The sequence below is a fragment of the Ursus arctos genome, unplaced genomic scaffold (genome assembly GCF_023065955.2).
Source record: "Ursus arctos isolate Adak ecotype North America unplaced genomic scaffold, UrsArc2.0 scaffold_21, whole genome shotgun sequence".
NCBI classification, from domain to species: domain Eukaryota; kingdom Metazoa; phylum Chordata; class Mammalia; order Carnivora; family Ursidae; genus Ursus; species Ursus arctos.
In genome coordinates this window covers 14,297,948-14,313,887 of record NW_026622886.1, presented here as the reverse complement: position 1 = coordinate 14,313,887, position 15,940 = coordinate 14,297,948, and the positions used below count along the sequence as shown (strand labels likewise).

Here is a 15,940-nt window from a genome sequence, read left to right as displayed (position 1 = left end):
AAGAGCTCACTTTATATAGTTTCAAACATAATGACTTTTATTTTCTCTTGATGGATGACGTTACTATTTTGGATTCTAAAAATAAAATTGGCTGTTGAAAAACTTGTTTGACTGTGTTCAGAAGTTTTTCTTTTTTATACCTCCTCCCCCAATTTAGAAAACATTGTGCTCCCAATGACGTAATTATAGATACTGTTCTGCAGATTGTTTTTGGTCACATAGCATCTTTTCATATCAGTAGATATAGCTCTTATTTTTTCAAGTGGCTGAATGAATCCACTGTATGAATGTAATACAACTTATTTGAGCAGTTTCCTGTTAATAGATGCTTTATGTTGTTTTTTACATTTCTTTCTATTAGTGTTTGTGTATGAGTATGTTTTCCATAGAGTTTTTTAGTTTTTCATATATAAAGGCAAACTGATTTTAAGTTCTTTAAAAATTTTATGATCAATGAATAGTTCTATTGAACAAAAAATTAAGTTACTCAGGTTGAATCACTACAAAACATTGCAAGAGAAAAATTTCGAATAGAAAAGCAAAGATTCCCAACAAATGAATAATCTTTATAATTTTGCAAATAACATGTGGTGTTTTTGTGAAGCTGTAAGAATCTTACTTCTTTCTCTTGAAAATATTTATCTGCTTTGGAAGCTGCTTTTTCCTTAAATGAGTGTACGACAGATTTACTTCATTACTGTTTCATTTTCTCTTTAGTGATAAATGCAACATTTATTGTATTTAGGAGTAATTCTGGTACTAATTTTAACACTAATTTCTACCTAGTAATAGAAGAAATGCAGAATGTTACCCCCATAAGGTTCTTATTTGAGAAAGTATAGAGTAAAATAAAAGCATATATTGCTGTGTAACCTAAATTAGGGAGGGAGTTTGGGAAGTTTTTTTAGAGGAATTGAATCAAGATAAGTAGGAATGAGTCTGGAAGAAAAGAGGAGGAAGATTGTTGCATGTAGATAGATCATCAGGTGCAAAGTCCCAGAGGTGAGAGAGCATGCTTGAAGGGTCTAAAAGAAGTTTGGAGTATGAGGGTCATAAGGAGAGGCTGGAGGGGATCGACCAGGCTTTGTTAGCTTTGTTGAGGAGTTGGGGCTTTATCCTGAAGGCACTGGAGGGTCATTAGGGTTTTAAGCAGGGAAGTAGAAAGGTGTCCTCAGATGAGGGTTTGCGAAGGATCAACCTGGCTGCAGCACATGAAGAGCCGGTTGGAGGCTTGCAGAGCTGGGGAAAGGGCGCCTGGTTGGAAGCTGTTTCAGTAAACCTAGAGGGGGTGATGGTGGCTTGAACTAGAGGAGTGGCTACAGATACTGAGGAGAAAATTTAGAGGTAGAAGCAACAAGATATTGTCACTGTTTTGACTGAGGGATGCAAGGAGGCAGTGGAGACGTGGGAGAGGAAGGAATCATGGATGACCTATTTAACTTGGTGAATGTTGGTGCTGTTCCCTGAAATAGTAAACACGAGAAGCCTTTGTAAATATTTAAATGAGTGAGTATATGAATAAATGATCTCAGTTAAACAAAAGTAGGGCCATTTGAAGATGATGATGATGATGATGTGATGATGGTGATGATGATGATGATGATGACGACGATGATAGCACATAGCAGAGTGGGTTTTACCTATATAAATTTTGCATGTTTTTGTTTGGTTGGTTTTATTTATGTTTTAGGATACTATATAAACTGTTGCCATTTTTCTCGTTGTTTCAATATGTTGGGCTCACTATGTCTTCCCATCATGTTCTGGATGCATATCGCTTTCTCGGGGCCAAATGTCTTGACCCTCTGGGCACAGCTTCCTTTCTCCACTTAAGATGTGTATTACTTTCCTATTACTGCTGGAACAAATTACCACAAACTGAGTGGTTGAAAACAACACAAACTTCTTATCTTATGGTTTGGGAGGTCACAAACCCTAAATGAGCTAAAAAAAAAAAAAAAAAAAAAAAAAAAAAAGATGTTATCAGGGCTTCCTTTGTTCTGGAGGCTCCAAGGGAAAGTCCATTTCTTTCCCTTTTCCAGCTTTGAGAGGGCACCTGTGTTCCTTGGCATCTTCCTCCATTTTCAAGGCTGGCAGTGATGCAACTCAATCTGTTTCTATGCTTCTCACATCATTCTCTGACTTTTCTGCATCCCTCTTTTAAAAAAAAAGTATTTATTTTTATTGAGGTATAATTGACATATCCTATTATATTAGTTTCAGATATATAACATACATGATTTGTTATTTGTATAGATTGTAAAATGATCACCATAATAAATCTAGCTAGCATCCATCCCATACATAGTTATAATTTTTTTCTTGTGATGAGGACCCTTAAGATCTACTCTCTTAGCAGCTTTCAAATGTGCAATACAGTATTATTAACTATAGTCACCATGCTATGTATTACATCCCTATGACATATAAACTGTAGGTTTTCACCCTTTGAACCCCTTCACCCGTTTTGCCCACCCCCTAGTTCCCACCTCTGGCAACCACCAATCTGTTCTCTTTATATATAAGCTTGGTTGGTTGGTTTGTTTAGAATCCACATATTAGTGAGATCATACAGTATTTGTCTTTCCCTATCTGACTTATTTCACTTAGCATAATGCCCTTAAGGTCCATCTATATTGTCACAAATGACAAGATTTCATTCTTTTTTATGGCTGAGTAATATTCCATTGTATTTGTATATCACATCTTTATCCATTCATCCATCAGTGGACACTTAGGTTGTTTTTGTATTTTGGCTATTGTAAACAATGCTGTAGTGAATGTGGGGATGCGTATAGCTTTTCGAATCAGTGTTTTCATTTTCTTTGAATAAATACCAGGAAGTGGAATTGCTAGATCATATGGTAGTTCTGTTTTTCATTTTTTGAGGAACCTCGATACTGTTTTTCATAGTGGCTGCACCAATTTACATTCCCACCAACAGTGCATGAGGTTTCCCTTTTCTCTCCATCCTCACCAACACTTGTTATTTCTTGTCTTTTTGATAAAAGTCATTCTGACAGGTGCAAGGTGGTATCTCATTGTGGGTTTGATTTGCATTTCCTTGATGATGAGTGATTTTGAGTGTCTTTTCATGTGTCTGTTGGCCATCTGTATGTCGTCTTTGGACAAATATCTATTCAGGTCTTCTGTCCATTTTTTAATCAGATTGTTGGTTTTGCTATTGAGTTGAGTTGGATAGTAACTGCTTATCAGATATATGATATGCAAATATTTTCTCCCATTCTGTAGGCTGCCTTTTCATTTTGTTGATGGTTTACTTCGCTGTGCATCAGCTTTTTAGTTCGTGTAGTCCCACTTATTTATTTTGGCTTTTGTTGCCTTTGCCTTGGGAGTCAGCCAAAAATCATCTTCAAGACTGATGTCAAGGAACTTACCACCTATGTTTTCTTCTAGGAGTTTTATGGTTTCAGGTTTTACATTCAAATTCAACTCTTTAATCCATTTTGAGTTAATTTTTGTGTATGGTATAAGATAGTGGTCCAGTTACATTTTTTGCATGTGGTTGTCCAGTTTTCCCAACACCATTTACTGAAGAAACTATCCATTCGCTATAACATATTTTAGGCTCCTTTGTTATAAATTGACCATAAATGTGTGGGTTTATTTCTGGGTTCTCTAATTTGTTCCATTGACTTATGTGTCTGTTTTCATGCCAGTACCATAATGTGTGTTTTTAAAGATTTTGTTTATTTATTTTGAGAGAGAGAGAGAGAGAGAGAATGAGTGAGGGGGAGGGGTGGAGGGAGAGGAAGAAGCAGACTCCCTGATGAGCAGGGAGCCTGACATGGGGCTCAATCCCAGCACCCCAGAATCATGACATGAGCCAAAGGCAGACACTTAACGGACTGAGCGACACCCAGGTGCCTCTGTTTTTTTTTTTTTTTAATTGAAGTGTATGTAACACACAACGTTACATTCGTTTCAAGTGTACAACATAGTGATTCCACAAGTCTATACATTATGCTGTGTTTACCGCAAGTGTAGTTACCCCACACGTTTTGATTATTACAGTTTTGTAATATAGTTTGAAAACTGGGAGAGTGATGCCTCTAGCTTTGTTCTTCCTTAAGATTGCTTTGGTTATTTGGGGTCTTGTGGTTACATATACATTTTAGGATTGTTCTATTCTGTTTCTGTGAAAAATGCCACTGGAATCTTGAGAGGGATTGCATTGAATCTGTAGATTACTTTGAGTAATGTGGACATTTTAACAATTTGATTCTTCCAGTTTAAGAGCATGGAATATCTTTTCATATATTTGCATCTTCTTCAATTTCTGTCATCAATGTCTTATAATTTTCAGTTTGTACAGGTCTTTAACCTCCTTGGTTAAATTTATTCCCAGGTAATTTATTCTTTTTGATGCAACTCTAAAGGAGATTGTTTTCTTAATTTCTCTTTCTGATAATTTGTTACCAGTGTATAGAAACAACAGATTTCTATGCATTGATTTTTAAATCCTGAAACTTTGCTGAATGCATTTATTCTAAGAGTTTTTTGGTGGTCTTTGGGGTTTTTTATATATAATATCATGTAATGTGCAAATAGTGACAGTTTTATTTCATCCTTTCCAATTTGGATACTTTTCTTTTTCTTGTCTAATTGTCTTGGCTACAACTGCCAAATACTATGTTGCATAAAAGTGGTGAGAGTAGGTATCCATGTCCTGTTCTTGATCTTAGAGGAAAGATACTCAGCTTTTGACCATATGATGTTAGCTGTTGGCTTGTCATATATGACCTTTATTATGTTGAGTTATGTTCCCTCTATACCCACTCTGTTGAGAATTTCTCATAAATCATTTTTGAATTTTGTTAAATGCTATTTCTATATCAATTGAAGTGATCATATGATTTTTATTTTGTTAACATGGTATATCACGTTGATTGATTTGTGGGTGTTGAACCATCCTTGCATTCCTGAAGTAAATCCCACTTGATTATGGTATATGATCCCTTTAATGTATGTTGAATTCAGTTTGCTAATACTTTGTTGAGGATTTTTCCATCTATGTTCATCAGGGATTTTGGCCTCTGCATTCCTCTTATAAAGACTCTTGTGATTTGACATTTGACCTACCAAGATAATCTCTCATCCCAAAGTCTTTAATTTATTCAATCTGCAATGCCCATTTTGCCCACAAAGGTAGCATTTTCACAGGTTCTGGGGATTAGGATGTAAACATTTTGGGAAACCGTTATTCTGACTACCACAAATAGAGTTTATTTAAGATGTGATAAAAACGTACTTGTCCACTGAGGTACACAAATTCCTGAGTAGCACATTGCTTCCAGAATCCTTTTCACTTGGACCCTCCGCCTATACACCATTCTTAGTCATCTTTTTTCCTTTGAGATTCTTTTGGTTATTAGGCATCTCACTTGACCTGCTGGTACTTTGACCAGTAACCACTATATGTATTCCACCTTGGACATGCTGGGTGAGAGGCAAAATCATTTTTCAACTGATGTCACAAAATAAATAAAAATAATAAAGAATACCAAAAAAAGGTCTCCCAGTAGATACTTGTCTACTGTGTAGCTGCTTCCAAGCTGCTGTCACATTTTGTTCCACAGCAGAAACACTGTGGAGAAGGGAGACAACCCAATTTTCCCTAGATATTTCTCCTACCAAAAGTGTTTCCTAAACTTTAGGCTTGAATACTTCTTTCAGTACTACTTCCAGCAGCAGTCCAGGAACTTACAATATAGTTGGCAAAGCAATGTACAGAAATAACACAAAATGGTATGAAGCAGTGTAAAGGCAAGTGATTGGGGAAATGCTCTTTGAATTCAAGAGCGAAAGATAAAATCAGAAGTCATTCAGTCCAGTCAGGAAGGGCTACTGGGAGGAGGTAAGTCAAATAAATTATAAGCCTGGGTTAGTTGAGATGATGAAGAATCTTTTCAGCTATTCTTTCTCTATCTCCTTTGCTAACTCCTCTCATGTTTAAATGTTGGATTTTCTCAGGACTTATTCTTAGGCCCTTATCACTGCTTTCTCCATTTCTTTCCTCAGATCTCATTCTTCTCAATGGCTTTACCTTCCAAGTATTTGCCGACAATTTCTACCTCCTCTTGAACTTTCTTCTCAGCTCTAGATTAGTATTACCAACTGCCAGACAGACACTTCCACTTGGATGTCTTTAAAGCCTTCCCAAATTAAACATGATCAAAACTCAGCACTTTTGACCGATCAGTACTGTGTTCCCTGCCTCGATTTGTTCATACTCCTGTCATCCTCAGCTCAATAATGCTCCCACTCTGTATTTGCTCAATTGCTTAAGCCAGAAACCTGGGAGTCATTCTTGACATTTCACTCTGCCCTTAATCCTTCCCTTCCACCCTTCCTCTCTAACCATTATCAGGTCTTGGTTCTGACTGAAGTGGATATAAACTCCATCCACTTCTCTTGAGTGGAGACAATGTTGGCATTCTAGATCAGTCACCATCATTTGTCACTGAACTACTGCAGTCTTGCAGATTTTCTAACTCTTCCTCGGCCAGGCTCCTCTCCGTCTCTTTTCCTGTGTGCTCCCATTTCCTGTATGGTCTCACTGTTTCTACCCTCTCTGTGACTCCTTCTTTCATTGTTTCCCCTGGTTCTTTCCCCTGCATCTCTATCCATCCCCATTCTGTTTCCTTCCCTCTTTCTCTGTTAAACCCATCACTATTTCACTATTGTGTTCCTCTCTCCCCCTCAAAGAGCTCTTTTGAAACTCGGAATGAGACTGTCTCTCACTTGGTTAAAGCTCTCCCATGGCTTCTCACTGCAGCTAGAATAAACTCTAATTTCTTCAGCAGGCCTTGTGTGACCGGGCTGCTGCCTAACTTTTCCAACCCCTCCTAAGTCACACCCTGTCCATGCTGCAGCCATACCTGCTTCTTTCCATTCTAGGAATATGCCACATTCCTTAGAGTCTTCACAAAAATTATTCTCTGTACTTAGAACTCTTCCTCTCATTCCCTGACTAATTCCTACCATTTTTCAAATTCATGTTTTCCCTCCAGCAAAACCATTTCTAATCATTCAATCTAAGTCTAAAGTAGGCCCCTGCTGTTTCCTTCCCTGTTCTTTCCTTCAAAGTAAAATTATCATGATTTAACACTGTGTATTCATTTGTGTGGTTGCTTTTTAAAATTTTCCCGACTGGTGTATTGGTTCCGTAAGGGCAGGCACACATCTGTTACGTTCATTACTGTGTCTCTTGGCTGTGGTGCTAGTTCATTAAAGAGGAAGAGTAGATGCTTGTTGAATCAGTGACTGAGTGTACATCCCATGGAAAAGCATACAGCCTGAACAGTGATGTAGCCACAAAAATGAACAAAACTGAGGGAGGACAACGAGGAGACAGGCTGAATGGAGTGAAGGGCTGATGTTACATAAGTTCCCGAAGACTTGTATTCTAGCAAAGAGAACTGTGAGTCACAAATTCATACCTGAGTATCCTCCCCATGATGACATGGCTATTTTAAAGCTTTTGCTTTCACTTATAACTATATTTATTTATCTGTTAGTAAAAGAAGCTTCCCATATTATGTTTAATGATTTCTGGGTATTATTAGCCTTATTTCTTTTTAATTTGATAAGTTATATTAAATGAACTATAATTATGTCTCATCATAGCATTAATCATACCAACTCATTTGTTAAGTGATAGTTATGTGTCAGCTACTTCATGTGTATCATCTTATTTAATCTTTGAAATAACCATATGAAGGAGGTGGTGATATCCCATTTTACAGATGAGAACACTGAGAATCAGAAAAGTTAAGCACCCGAAGGTCGTATAGCTAATATGCTGGACCTGGACTTCAAACCGGATGTGTCTGCTACTTTCTACTACCATAGTTGGTGCCTTTATTTTGAGTTATTTTAGTACACATTTAAAAAAACGAAATATCTTTGGTATGGCTATAGCATTTCTATTTTCCTTATTAGACAATTAGGAAATATTTAACCCAGAATTTTAAAACTAAGAAAGTTCCCTCCAACCACAAGTAAATCAGAGAGGCTATTTTCTTCAGTTGTTTTTCTAAATGAAGCATTAAAAATTGAGGAAATGGCTTTTGACATACAGAAAGTCATACAGGCTAGTATAATACCACCTGTGTTCTCACCATTTATCTTGAAATAAAATCTTACCAGTACAGTTGGAAGGCTTCTGTGCATTCCTTCCCAGTCTCATCTTCCTCCCTCTCCTCAGCAGTAAGCAGTATTCCACTATCCCAATTTTGGCATTTATCATATCCCTGCAGCTTATGTGTTTTGGCAGTAGTCTCATGTCTGAGGGCTAAATGTGGTTCAGTGGCAGTTAATGTCATTATTTTTCTGAAAAAAACTTGTTTCTTTGCTTTTTTGCCATTCTTCCCCCCCCCCCATTTGTACCAGGAATGAGCTATGCCACCTTATGCTCTGCCATCATATCTTATAATGTGGATGCGGGATAACTCAGTTTCCAAGCCTACAGCTATGGGAAAAAGGATCCGTTCAACAGGTTGGCATTTTCCCCCATCGTGATCTGAAGTCAAATTAGTACTAAGAGGCTAACCATAAATGATCTTGAGGATCTCATGGCTGAACCTGTTTTTGAGATGAGTGGGTTAGGTCCAAATCCTGTTCAGGTTCCAGGTGGATGAGTGAGTGCCTTCTGTGTTTCTGTTTTTCTCAGATTTTGTAAGTATAGTACTCTTCCTCTAAGATCTCTGTATAAACTCCTGGTCTTGTGAATGGTTCCCAGCAGGATTACAGTATAGTTTGGGCTTGGTCACATGAGAGATCTTTTTGCCCAAATCTAAGGGAAAAGACTTCCTAAAGTTGGCAAAGAATTGAAATAGGCTCCTTCCAAAAGAGAGAAAGACAAAAGCAAAACAAAACAAAAAAAGGCAATGATTTGCTGATTAAGACGCAGCTCCAAAAATGACGTGTTGCTGATTCAACGTAATTGGTTTATGTGAGAAAAATAGAGACTGAGACTTCTAGGGAAAGATAGAAAAGAGGAAAATGAGTAGTAACGAAATGAGTGAGAGGCAAGAATTGTGGTTGTGATGCAGACTTGGGGGGGATAACTATGGAACAGATTTTACTCTTTGGATTAAATGCTCGAGGACACAGAAATGACTAGAAAATATCAATAACTGGCTTTCAGCATCCAGGAATATGATGAGTAATCGTTAATTAATTGATTCACTGATGCCATCTCATCAGTTTATAGAGGTTTCCCAATAAGAACATATATTTGCATATATGATAGTTTTTCATATATGAAGATACATTTATAGCTTATCTGAGTACAATTTCATTAGAGAATTTCTTTTTTTTTTTTAAAGATTTTATTTATTTATTCGACAGAGATAGAGACAGCCAGCGAGAGAGAGGGAACACAAGCAGGGGGAGTGGGAGAGGAAGAAGCAGGCTCACAACAGAGGCGCCTGATGTGGGGCTTGATCCCATAACGCCAGGATCACGCCCTGAGCCGAAGGCAGACACTTAACCGCTGTGCCACCCAGGCGCCCCTAGAGAATTTCTTTTTAAAGGTAATTCAGATGGTTATATTTTTCTCATCTTTAAAGTCGTTCTTTGCATTACACAAGAAGAATGCTTTGAAAAATATGTATATAAAAGATTCTTCTAAAAGTTCAAGTGACTGAAGGTTGTACACAAATTCTTCATTTCTTTCGTAAAACCGACTTTGTTGGGTTTTCCATAAAAAGTGCAACTACTAAACATTCTTGTGATAGCTTCTTTGTGAATATGTCACTGTTCTTGATTTGCACACGCCTTATAATTTAGGCCTTCTTTTGTTTTGGGTTGGCAGTTCCAACTGTTAAAGCTCTTGTCTGATTATGTGGGACTCCTTATTTTAATGGCAGCAGCTTCTTTGCTGCATTTTTAAAAAATGGTCTCGGAAGCTTCTTACTGTGGATCTTTGTTGAGGACAAAGGATTATTTATGCTAAAGGAAAATGTATTCCGCACTGAATTAGCTCGTGGGAAGCATAACAAGCTCATTTGTAATGCTCAATTGTACTTTGGCCTTTTGCTGTGGTAGAGAGAAGGAAAAATGACATCAAAAAGGACATTCTGCTGTCCTTTGCCTTGCCACAAAGAAAACGTGGTGTAATATTAGACTTTTCAGTTAGAATTAGCTCAAGTTCGACTTTGGTACCAGAAGAAATGTTCCTTAAAGGAAAGTGGTATATGTAGTTGATACTGTGCATGAGGTATGTTTGGTATAACTTAGAGGAGAAAGTAACTTTTCCTTGGAAATTGACAGCATTATAGACCATTTTTATTTTTTTCTTCTAATGTTTTAATGGTGGTTTATAATAAAAAATAGACTACTATATTATGCTGTTTTAAGCAATCAAAAATCCTAGGTTTTATATAGTCTCTATTATTCTGAGTGTTTTTAAACTCTTCACTTTTTTCCCCATCTAAAAAAACATTAAATAATTGTATTAACCTAATTAATTAAAATTGTATTTTTTTCCTATAGATTTCAAAAATAGTACTTTGAAGTTAAAATTGCTGTTTCTTTTCTTTTCTTTTCTTTTCTTTTCTTTTCTTTTCTTTTCTTCTCCTTTCTTTTCTTCTCTTTTCTTTTCTTTTTTCTTTTCTTTTCTTTTTGTCTTTAGCACCTAATGGAGAAAATAGCTTATGAAAAATTATTATGGAAAGGCATTGTATTGTTTTATAGTTAAAGTTGACGTCTGTCTTTATTACCTTGTTGTCTGGCAGAAGAAGCTAATGGCTAAGCTTGTGAATTTCTACAAAGTCCAGATGAACTTATATGATATGATCTCTTTATAAAAACCAGATGAGAGATACTTGACTTCAGTATCAGTTGTTGTGCTGTTGGTGTTTGCATTATAGTTTACAATATGTTTACAGGGGAAAATTGGGGGAGACTTTTGTATGTGCTAAGTTTTATTGTCAGTTTTATTTTTCTAGCCAGATGCTTCCGGAATTACCTTGATATTAGTGCCAGAAACTACATATTAAATGTGTTTCAGGTTTTCCTCTTCCAAATGAGGAGTACTTTCATAAGTGAGAAGCTAGGAGTGATTATTGAATTCTGCTACAGTCACACTATTCCAAATAGAAGAAAAGTTTTGGGTTTTCAGACAAATAGCAGACTAAAGCAGATTCCTTGTAATTTGAGGGTTTGGGGAGTAGGAAAGCTACTGTTATTTGCATATTAATGTTTTGTTCTATTTTCAGAAAAGCAATTTCATTTCAATATAGATGACCATGCAACCTGCAATTCAAGTAAGTGTTTTTCTTGGAAAACAATGTATTTAAATTATGAGATAATAATTATATGAGATTATATAAAATTATAATAATTAGTAGAATACTAAAATTATCCCGAAATGTTTTTACTGTACTAGTTCTTTTAAGCATCAGATTTTAATAACAGGAATTACTATATTTTAACTTTCTAGTTTTGAAAAGATTTTAATTTGAAGCTGTCATTTATACAAATTATTTGTAAGAGTCAAAAATTCCTTAGAATTGGTGAGTCCATCTTACTTACACTACGTTGGGAAGAGAATCGGAACATTTTATCGTTTTCCTTTCCTTACAATTTAGTATGTATTTGAAAGTAAAAGAGCTCTCAATGAAAACAATTATAAATTATTTATTTTAGATAATTATGCCTGTGGCCTCTAATGCCTATAAATGACCAGACATTAAAAATTAAAATGTGAAGTGTTTTTTTGTTCGTTTTTTGGTGAGGGGAGGCAAGATAGAGATAATTAGATAAACCAGAATAATCTCACATTTGAATGATTTCCAGAATTGGTATTTGCTATATTGTTCTTGTATTCTTTCAAAAGTTTTCTTTTGATATAACTAGAATATGTTTGAATCTTAATTTAAAGATAAAAATCACATTGAAATTCTACCTATAAAGATGTAAGCACTTTGCCTTGCAAAGCGAGAACTTTATAATCAATCATTTCTGGTTTGGGTTCTGCCACTCTGATTGTGAGATTCTGGCAATTTATTTTACCTCTGCTTCCTCACCTCCTAGGTGAATATAATAGCACTTATTTTTCAGGGTCATTGTTCAGGAAATCAATGGAATCAACGAGAGAACATGAGCAAAGTGCCTGCTAGAATGTATGTCGTATAGTAGACACTTCAGAAATTTGGTTGTATCATTGGTATAACAAAATTCTTCACATATAAAACTGGAGATTATACCTGTGTCATGAAAGCCTTTCTTCCTTCCTTCCTTTCTTTGTTTCTTTCTTTTGAAAGAAGGCTTAGCAAGATGACAGTGGGTGAAAACTAAAGATTATTTATCAAATGTTAACAATTCTGAATATAATCCTGCTTATTCTCTGTCCTATGTGTGTTATAAAGAGATCTATTATACATTTTTCCTTTTGGGACTTGGGAGTACATGGCAGTCTCCCAAAAGGTCTTATTCTTGCTCTTGGGGTCCTCTCAAATCCATATTGAGTATGCTCAAAACTCCTTTATTACTCAAAACCATTTTTTATCTGATTATTTCTATTTGTCCTCTCTTTATCTAAGTCTCAGAAACATCATCAGTTTCGTGTTAATTATATTTTCTTGATTCTCTATAGGGTGCTTTTTATAATTTCTGCATTGACTATATTTTTCTCATTCTACCCTAATGCCATTAATATTTTCTTAACTTGGTGACTTTCTTCATAGTTCTGTTTTATAGTTCCATGAAACCTTCTCTGATCTAGTGTCTATAGATCCAACTTTATTAATTCTTCTCCAAGAATACTCTTGACATCTGGTCATGGACGTTTTTGCTTTCCTCCCTGATGAGTGTGAAAACTTTGTAGGATTTTCACCTCTTTCTTTTCTAATTATATTAGACAGTTATGTAGTTATTCATAAGTGCCTTGTAGAGAGGAGCCATCCAGTAGATAGCTTATCAATTGATTTCTTATTAATTTAATACATTAAGATCTTCCTTGTCTCCCCTTTTTTTTATATCATTCATTCTGATTAGTAAATAAACATACAGCCTAAAAATCAATGAACTATAGTTCCTGATCTCTTTTGGGCCATACATAGTCCCCTTTGAGAATCTGACAAAAAGCTATGAACTGAGAAGAGACCCATTTGTATATAGGCATAAAATTTTACCTAATTGTAAGTTAAGTTTATGTACATACTCAAGTTTATAGACTGTGGATTAAGAATCTTTGCAATATGACAGCTTTCACATGTTTGAGAACAACCTTTATACATGCAGTTTTTGCTTTGACATCTAACTTTTAACAACATTAATATGCTATGGACTAGCCCAGGTTATTATAGAGACTTTTATTGGCAAGAGTAGGAGAATCCAAGTACTCTTTTCCCTAATGTGGCAAGAAATTAGAATGGCTTAATGTTTGCTTCTCCATTTACACACGTGATTTTTTCCAAAACCACCCTTCTAACTCTTGCACATCTTTTCTTGACAAACTTTTGCAGCTGCTCTGCCTTTTTTCAGCTCAGCCAAATGGTTAAGACAAATAACATTCTATTGGCTATAAATTACCTTCAACTGTAAGATGCATCTTGATTTTGATGGTGCAAAGAGTCACTTGCTAATGTCCTCAATTATTCAACAAATATTTAACTGAATACCATGTGCTATATCTTATACTGAGTTCTGGGATTACAAACAGAAATAAGACATGCTTATGAAAGGAAAATTTAGATAGTAAATCTTTGCTGTACTCCCTTTGAAATAATTTTAAGAGAATTCAGAGAAATAAATTAAAAAGACATCTTGTCTTTTTCCTAAAACTTTATAAGATCTTTATATATTTAGGAGTTCATTTCCTAACCTCTACCCTTAGTTCCTGAAATAACGGACCTCAAATAAGTTATGTGTTGTTGTTTTTATCTTTGGATATTGTTATTGAGTTTCACTACTCCTGCTTGCCTCTTGTGCTATGTATTCATGTTCTTTCTTTGCATTTGGGATTTTTTAAATGTGTTTGTTTCTCATCAAAGGAACTTGGAAGCTGCTCTTTCTTTCTTTCTTTCTTTCTTTTTTCCTCCAAAGTTGGTCTGGATTAACAATGGTGTTATGGATTTTGATTTGGTGTAGTAAGACTTGCCTTAAGTACACCTCAGTAAGTTTAATCTATTTTAGAGGGAAAATTATCTACATTTAAAAATCAAGAAGGGAATATAGATCCACTTGGTATTACCTGTACTCATACCTCTTTAAAAAAAATTAGAAAACCTTTATTTTAAAGTAATCACAAACCTGCAAAGTAGCTGTTAAGTGTAGAACATAGATATTTGGTTGTGGAACCATTTGAGAATAAGTTGCCAGTCTGATGCCCCATTACCTCTGAATACTTCAGTGTGTCCTTCTCACAAAAAAGGACATCGTCCTACACAACTGCAATGAAATGATTGGAACCAGGATGTTAACATCGGTACAGTCCTGCCACCTAATACTCAGACCACATTCAAGTATTGTCAGTTCTTCCCATAAGGTCCAGTTCAGAATTACGTGCCGCATTTAGTTGTCACGTCCCTTGATCTGTCTAGAACAGTACCTTTGCTTTCTTCAATGACCTTGACACTTTTGAATATCATAGACCAATTATTTTGTGGGATGTCCCTCAGTTTGGATTTGCCTGTTATATTCTCATGATTAGGTTCAGGTTATGCATCTTTGGCAGGGAGATCATAGAGGGATACTGTGTTTTCTCTTTGCATCCTCTCAGGTGGAATGTGATTTTGATTTGTCCCATTATTGATGGTGTTTACTTTTGTCACTTGGTTAAGTTGCTGTCTGTCAGGTTTCTCCACTATAAAATTACTCTTTCTTCTCTTTGTAATAAGTATTTTGTAGGGAAGTACTTTGAAACTATATAAAAATCTCATTCCTCGTCAAAATTCCAGTTTATTCATATATTTGTATCTATATGAACTAACAGTTCTCTATTTTATTCAATGTGCTATAATCCATTTATATGATTGTGTGCTGAAGTTGCCCTTGATTTAGCCAGTACCAGTCCCTCCATGTTGACTTCGGTGTCCTTTTGGTTTGTCCCCATCAGTATTTGAGCCCTTCTTTGCTTTCTGGTAAGAGGTATTCCAGTCACCATAGGATTCATTCTAGTTTTCTCTCATTCCGTAGAAGAGTTGTACCTCTCTTCTTAGGCAGTGAGAAACCTGGCTTCCGTTCGATAATCCCTGTGAATATCACAATCTTCCATTGTTGCTGCCACCCCGTCCCTGAGTTAATGGCCTTTTCAGCTCACTTGGGCTCTGACACCCCGCACTGGGATGTTCCTCCATCGTCCCCTGGGGACACCCTCCTCATCCTACCCAGGGCCTGATACTGTGCACAAGGCTGTTCCCATGTGTGCATACTCTCTCATCTCACTCAAGCTCTGGCCCTTCATGTCAAGCTTCCCTCCAGTGAGCATCCCCCATCACTTCACCTGTGCTCGAGTACACCTTCCTGAATTGAGAAGTGAAAGTCTTTTCTCTAAATAATCTTATATTAAAGCATATCCAATTGTATTTCAAAATTTTGCAAGTGTTGGTTTGATAGTATGTTTATGTCAGTTTTTTTTTTTTAAGATTTTATTTATTTATTTGACAGAGAAAGAGACAGCCAGCGAGAGAGGGAACACAAGCAGGGGGGGTGTAAGAGGGAGAAGCAGGCTCCCAGCAGAAGAGCCCGATGCGGGGCTCGATCCCAGAATGCCGGCATCACGCCCTGAGCCGAAGGCAGACGCTCAACGACTGAGCCACCCAGGCGCCCCTGTTTATGTCAATTTTTATTCTTAATGAGGGATTGGCCAGGTAGTAAATATTCTTGGCTTTGAGAGTCAGTAGGCAAAATTGAGGCTATTACGTAGGTGCTTATACAACAACCATTTTAAAATGTAAAAACCGTTCTT

The 15,940-nt window shown here is 36.2% G+C and overlaps 1 protein-coding gene across 3 annotated transcripts in view; it reads left to right on the top strand.

Annotated features, from left to right (window-relative positions):
- The window catches only part of GAS2L3 (growth arrest specific 2 like 3), a 38,122-nt gene that overhangs the window by 2,566 nt on the left and 19,616 nt on the right, over nucleotides 1-15,940 (top strand). The window contains exons 1-3 of one of the 3 annotated variants that reach the window (XM_057316510.1): nucleotides 8,057-8,521; nucleotides 9,376-9,560; nucleotides 11,247-11,294. In XM_057316510.1, the coding sequence (XP_057172493.1) occupies nucleotides 11,271-11,294 (24 nt within the window). In that variant the 5' untranslated portion in view covers nucleotides 8,057-8,521; nucleotides 9,376-9,560; nucleotides 11,247-11,270. Of the gene's footprint in view, nucleotides 1-8,056; nucleotides 8,522-9,375; nucleotides 9,561-11,246; nucleotides 11,295-15,940 lie in introns of those variants that run through there. The other 2 variants (XM_057316509.1, XM_026499819.4) reach the window with 2 other exon arrangements.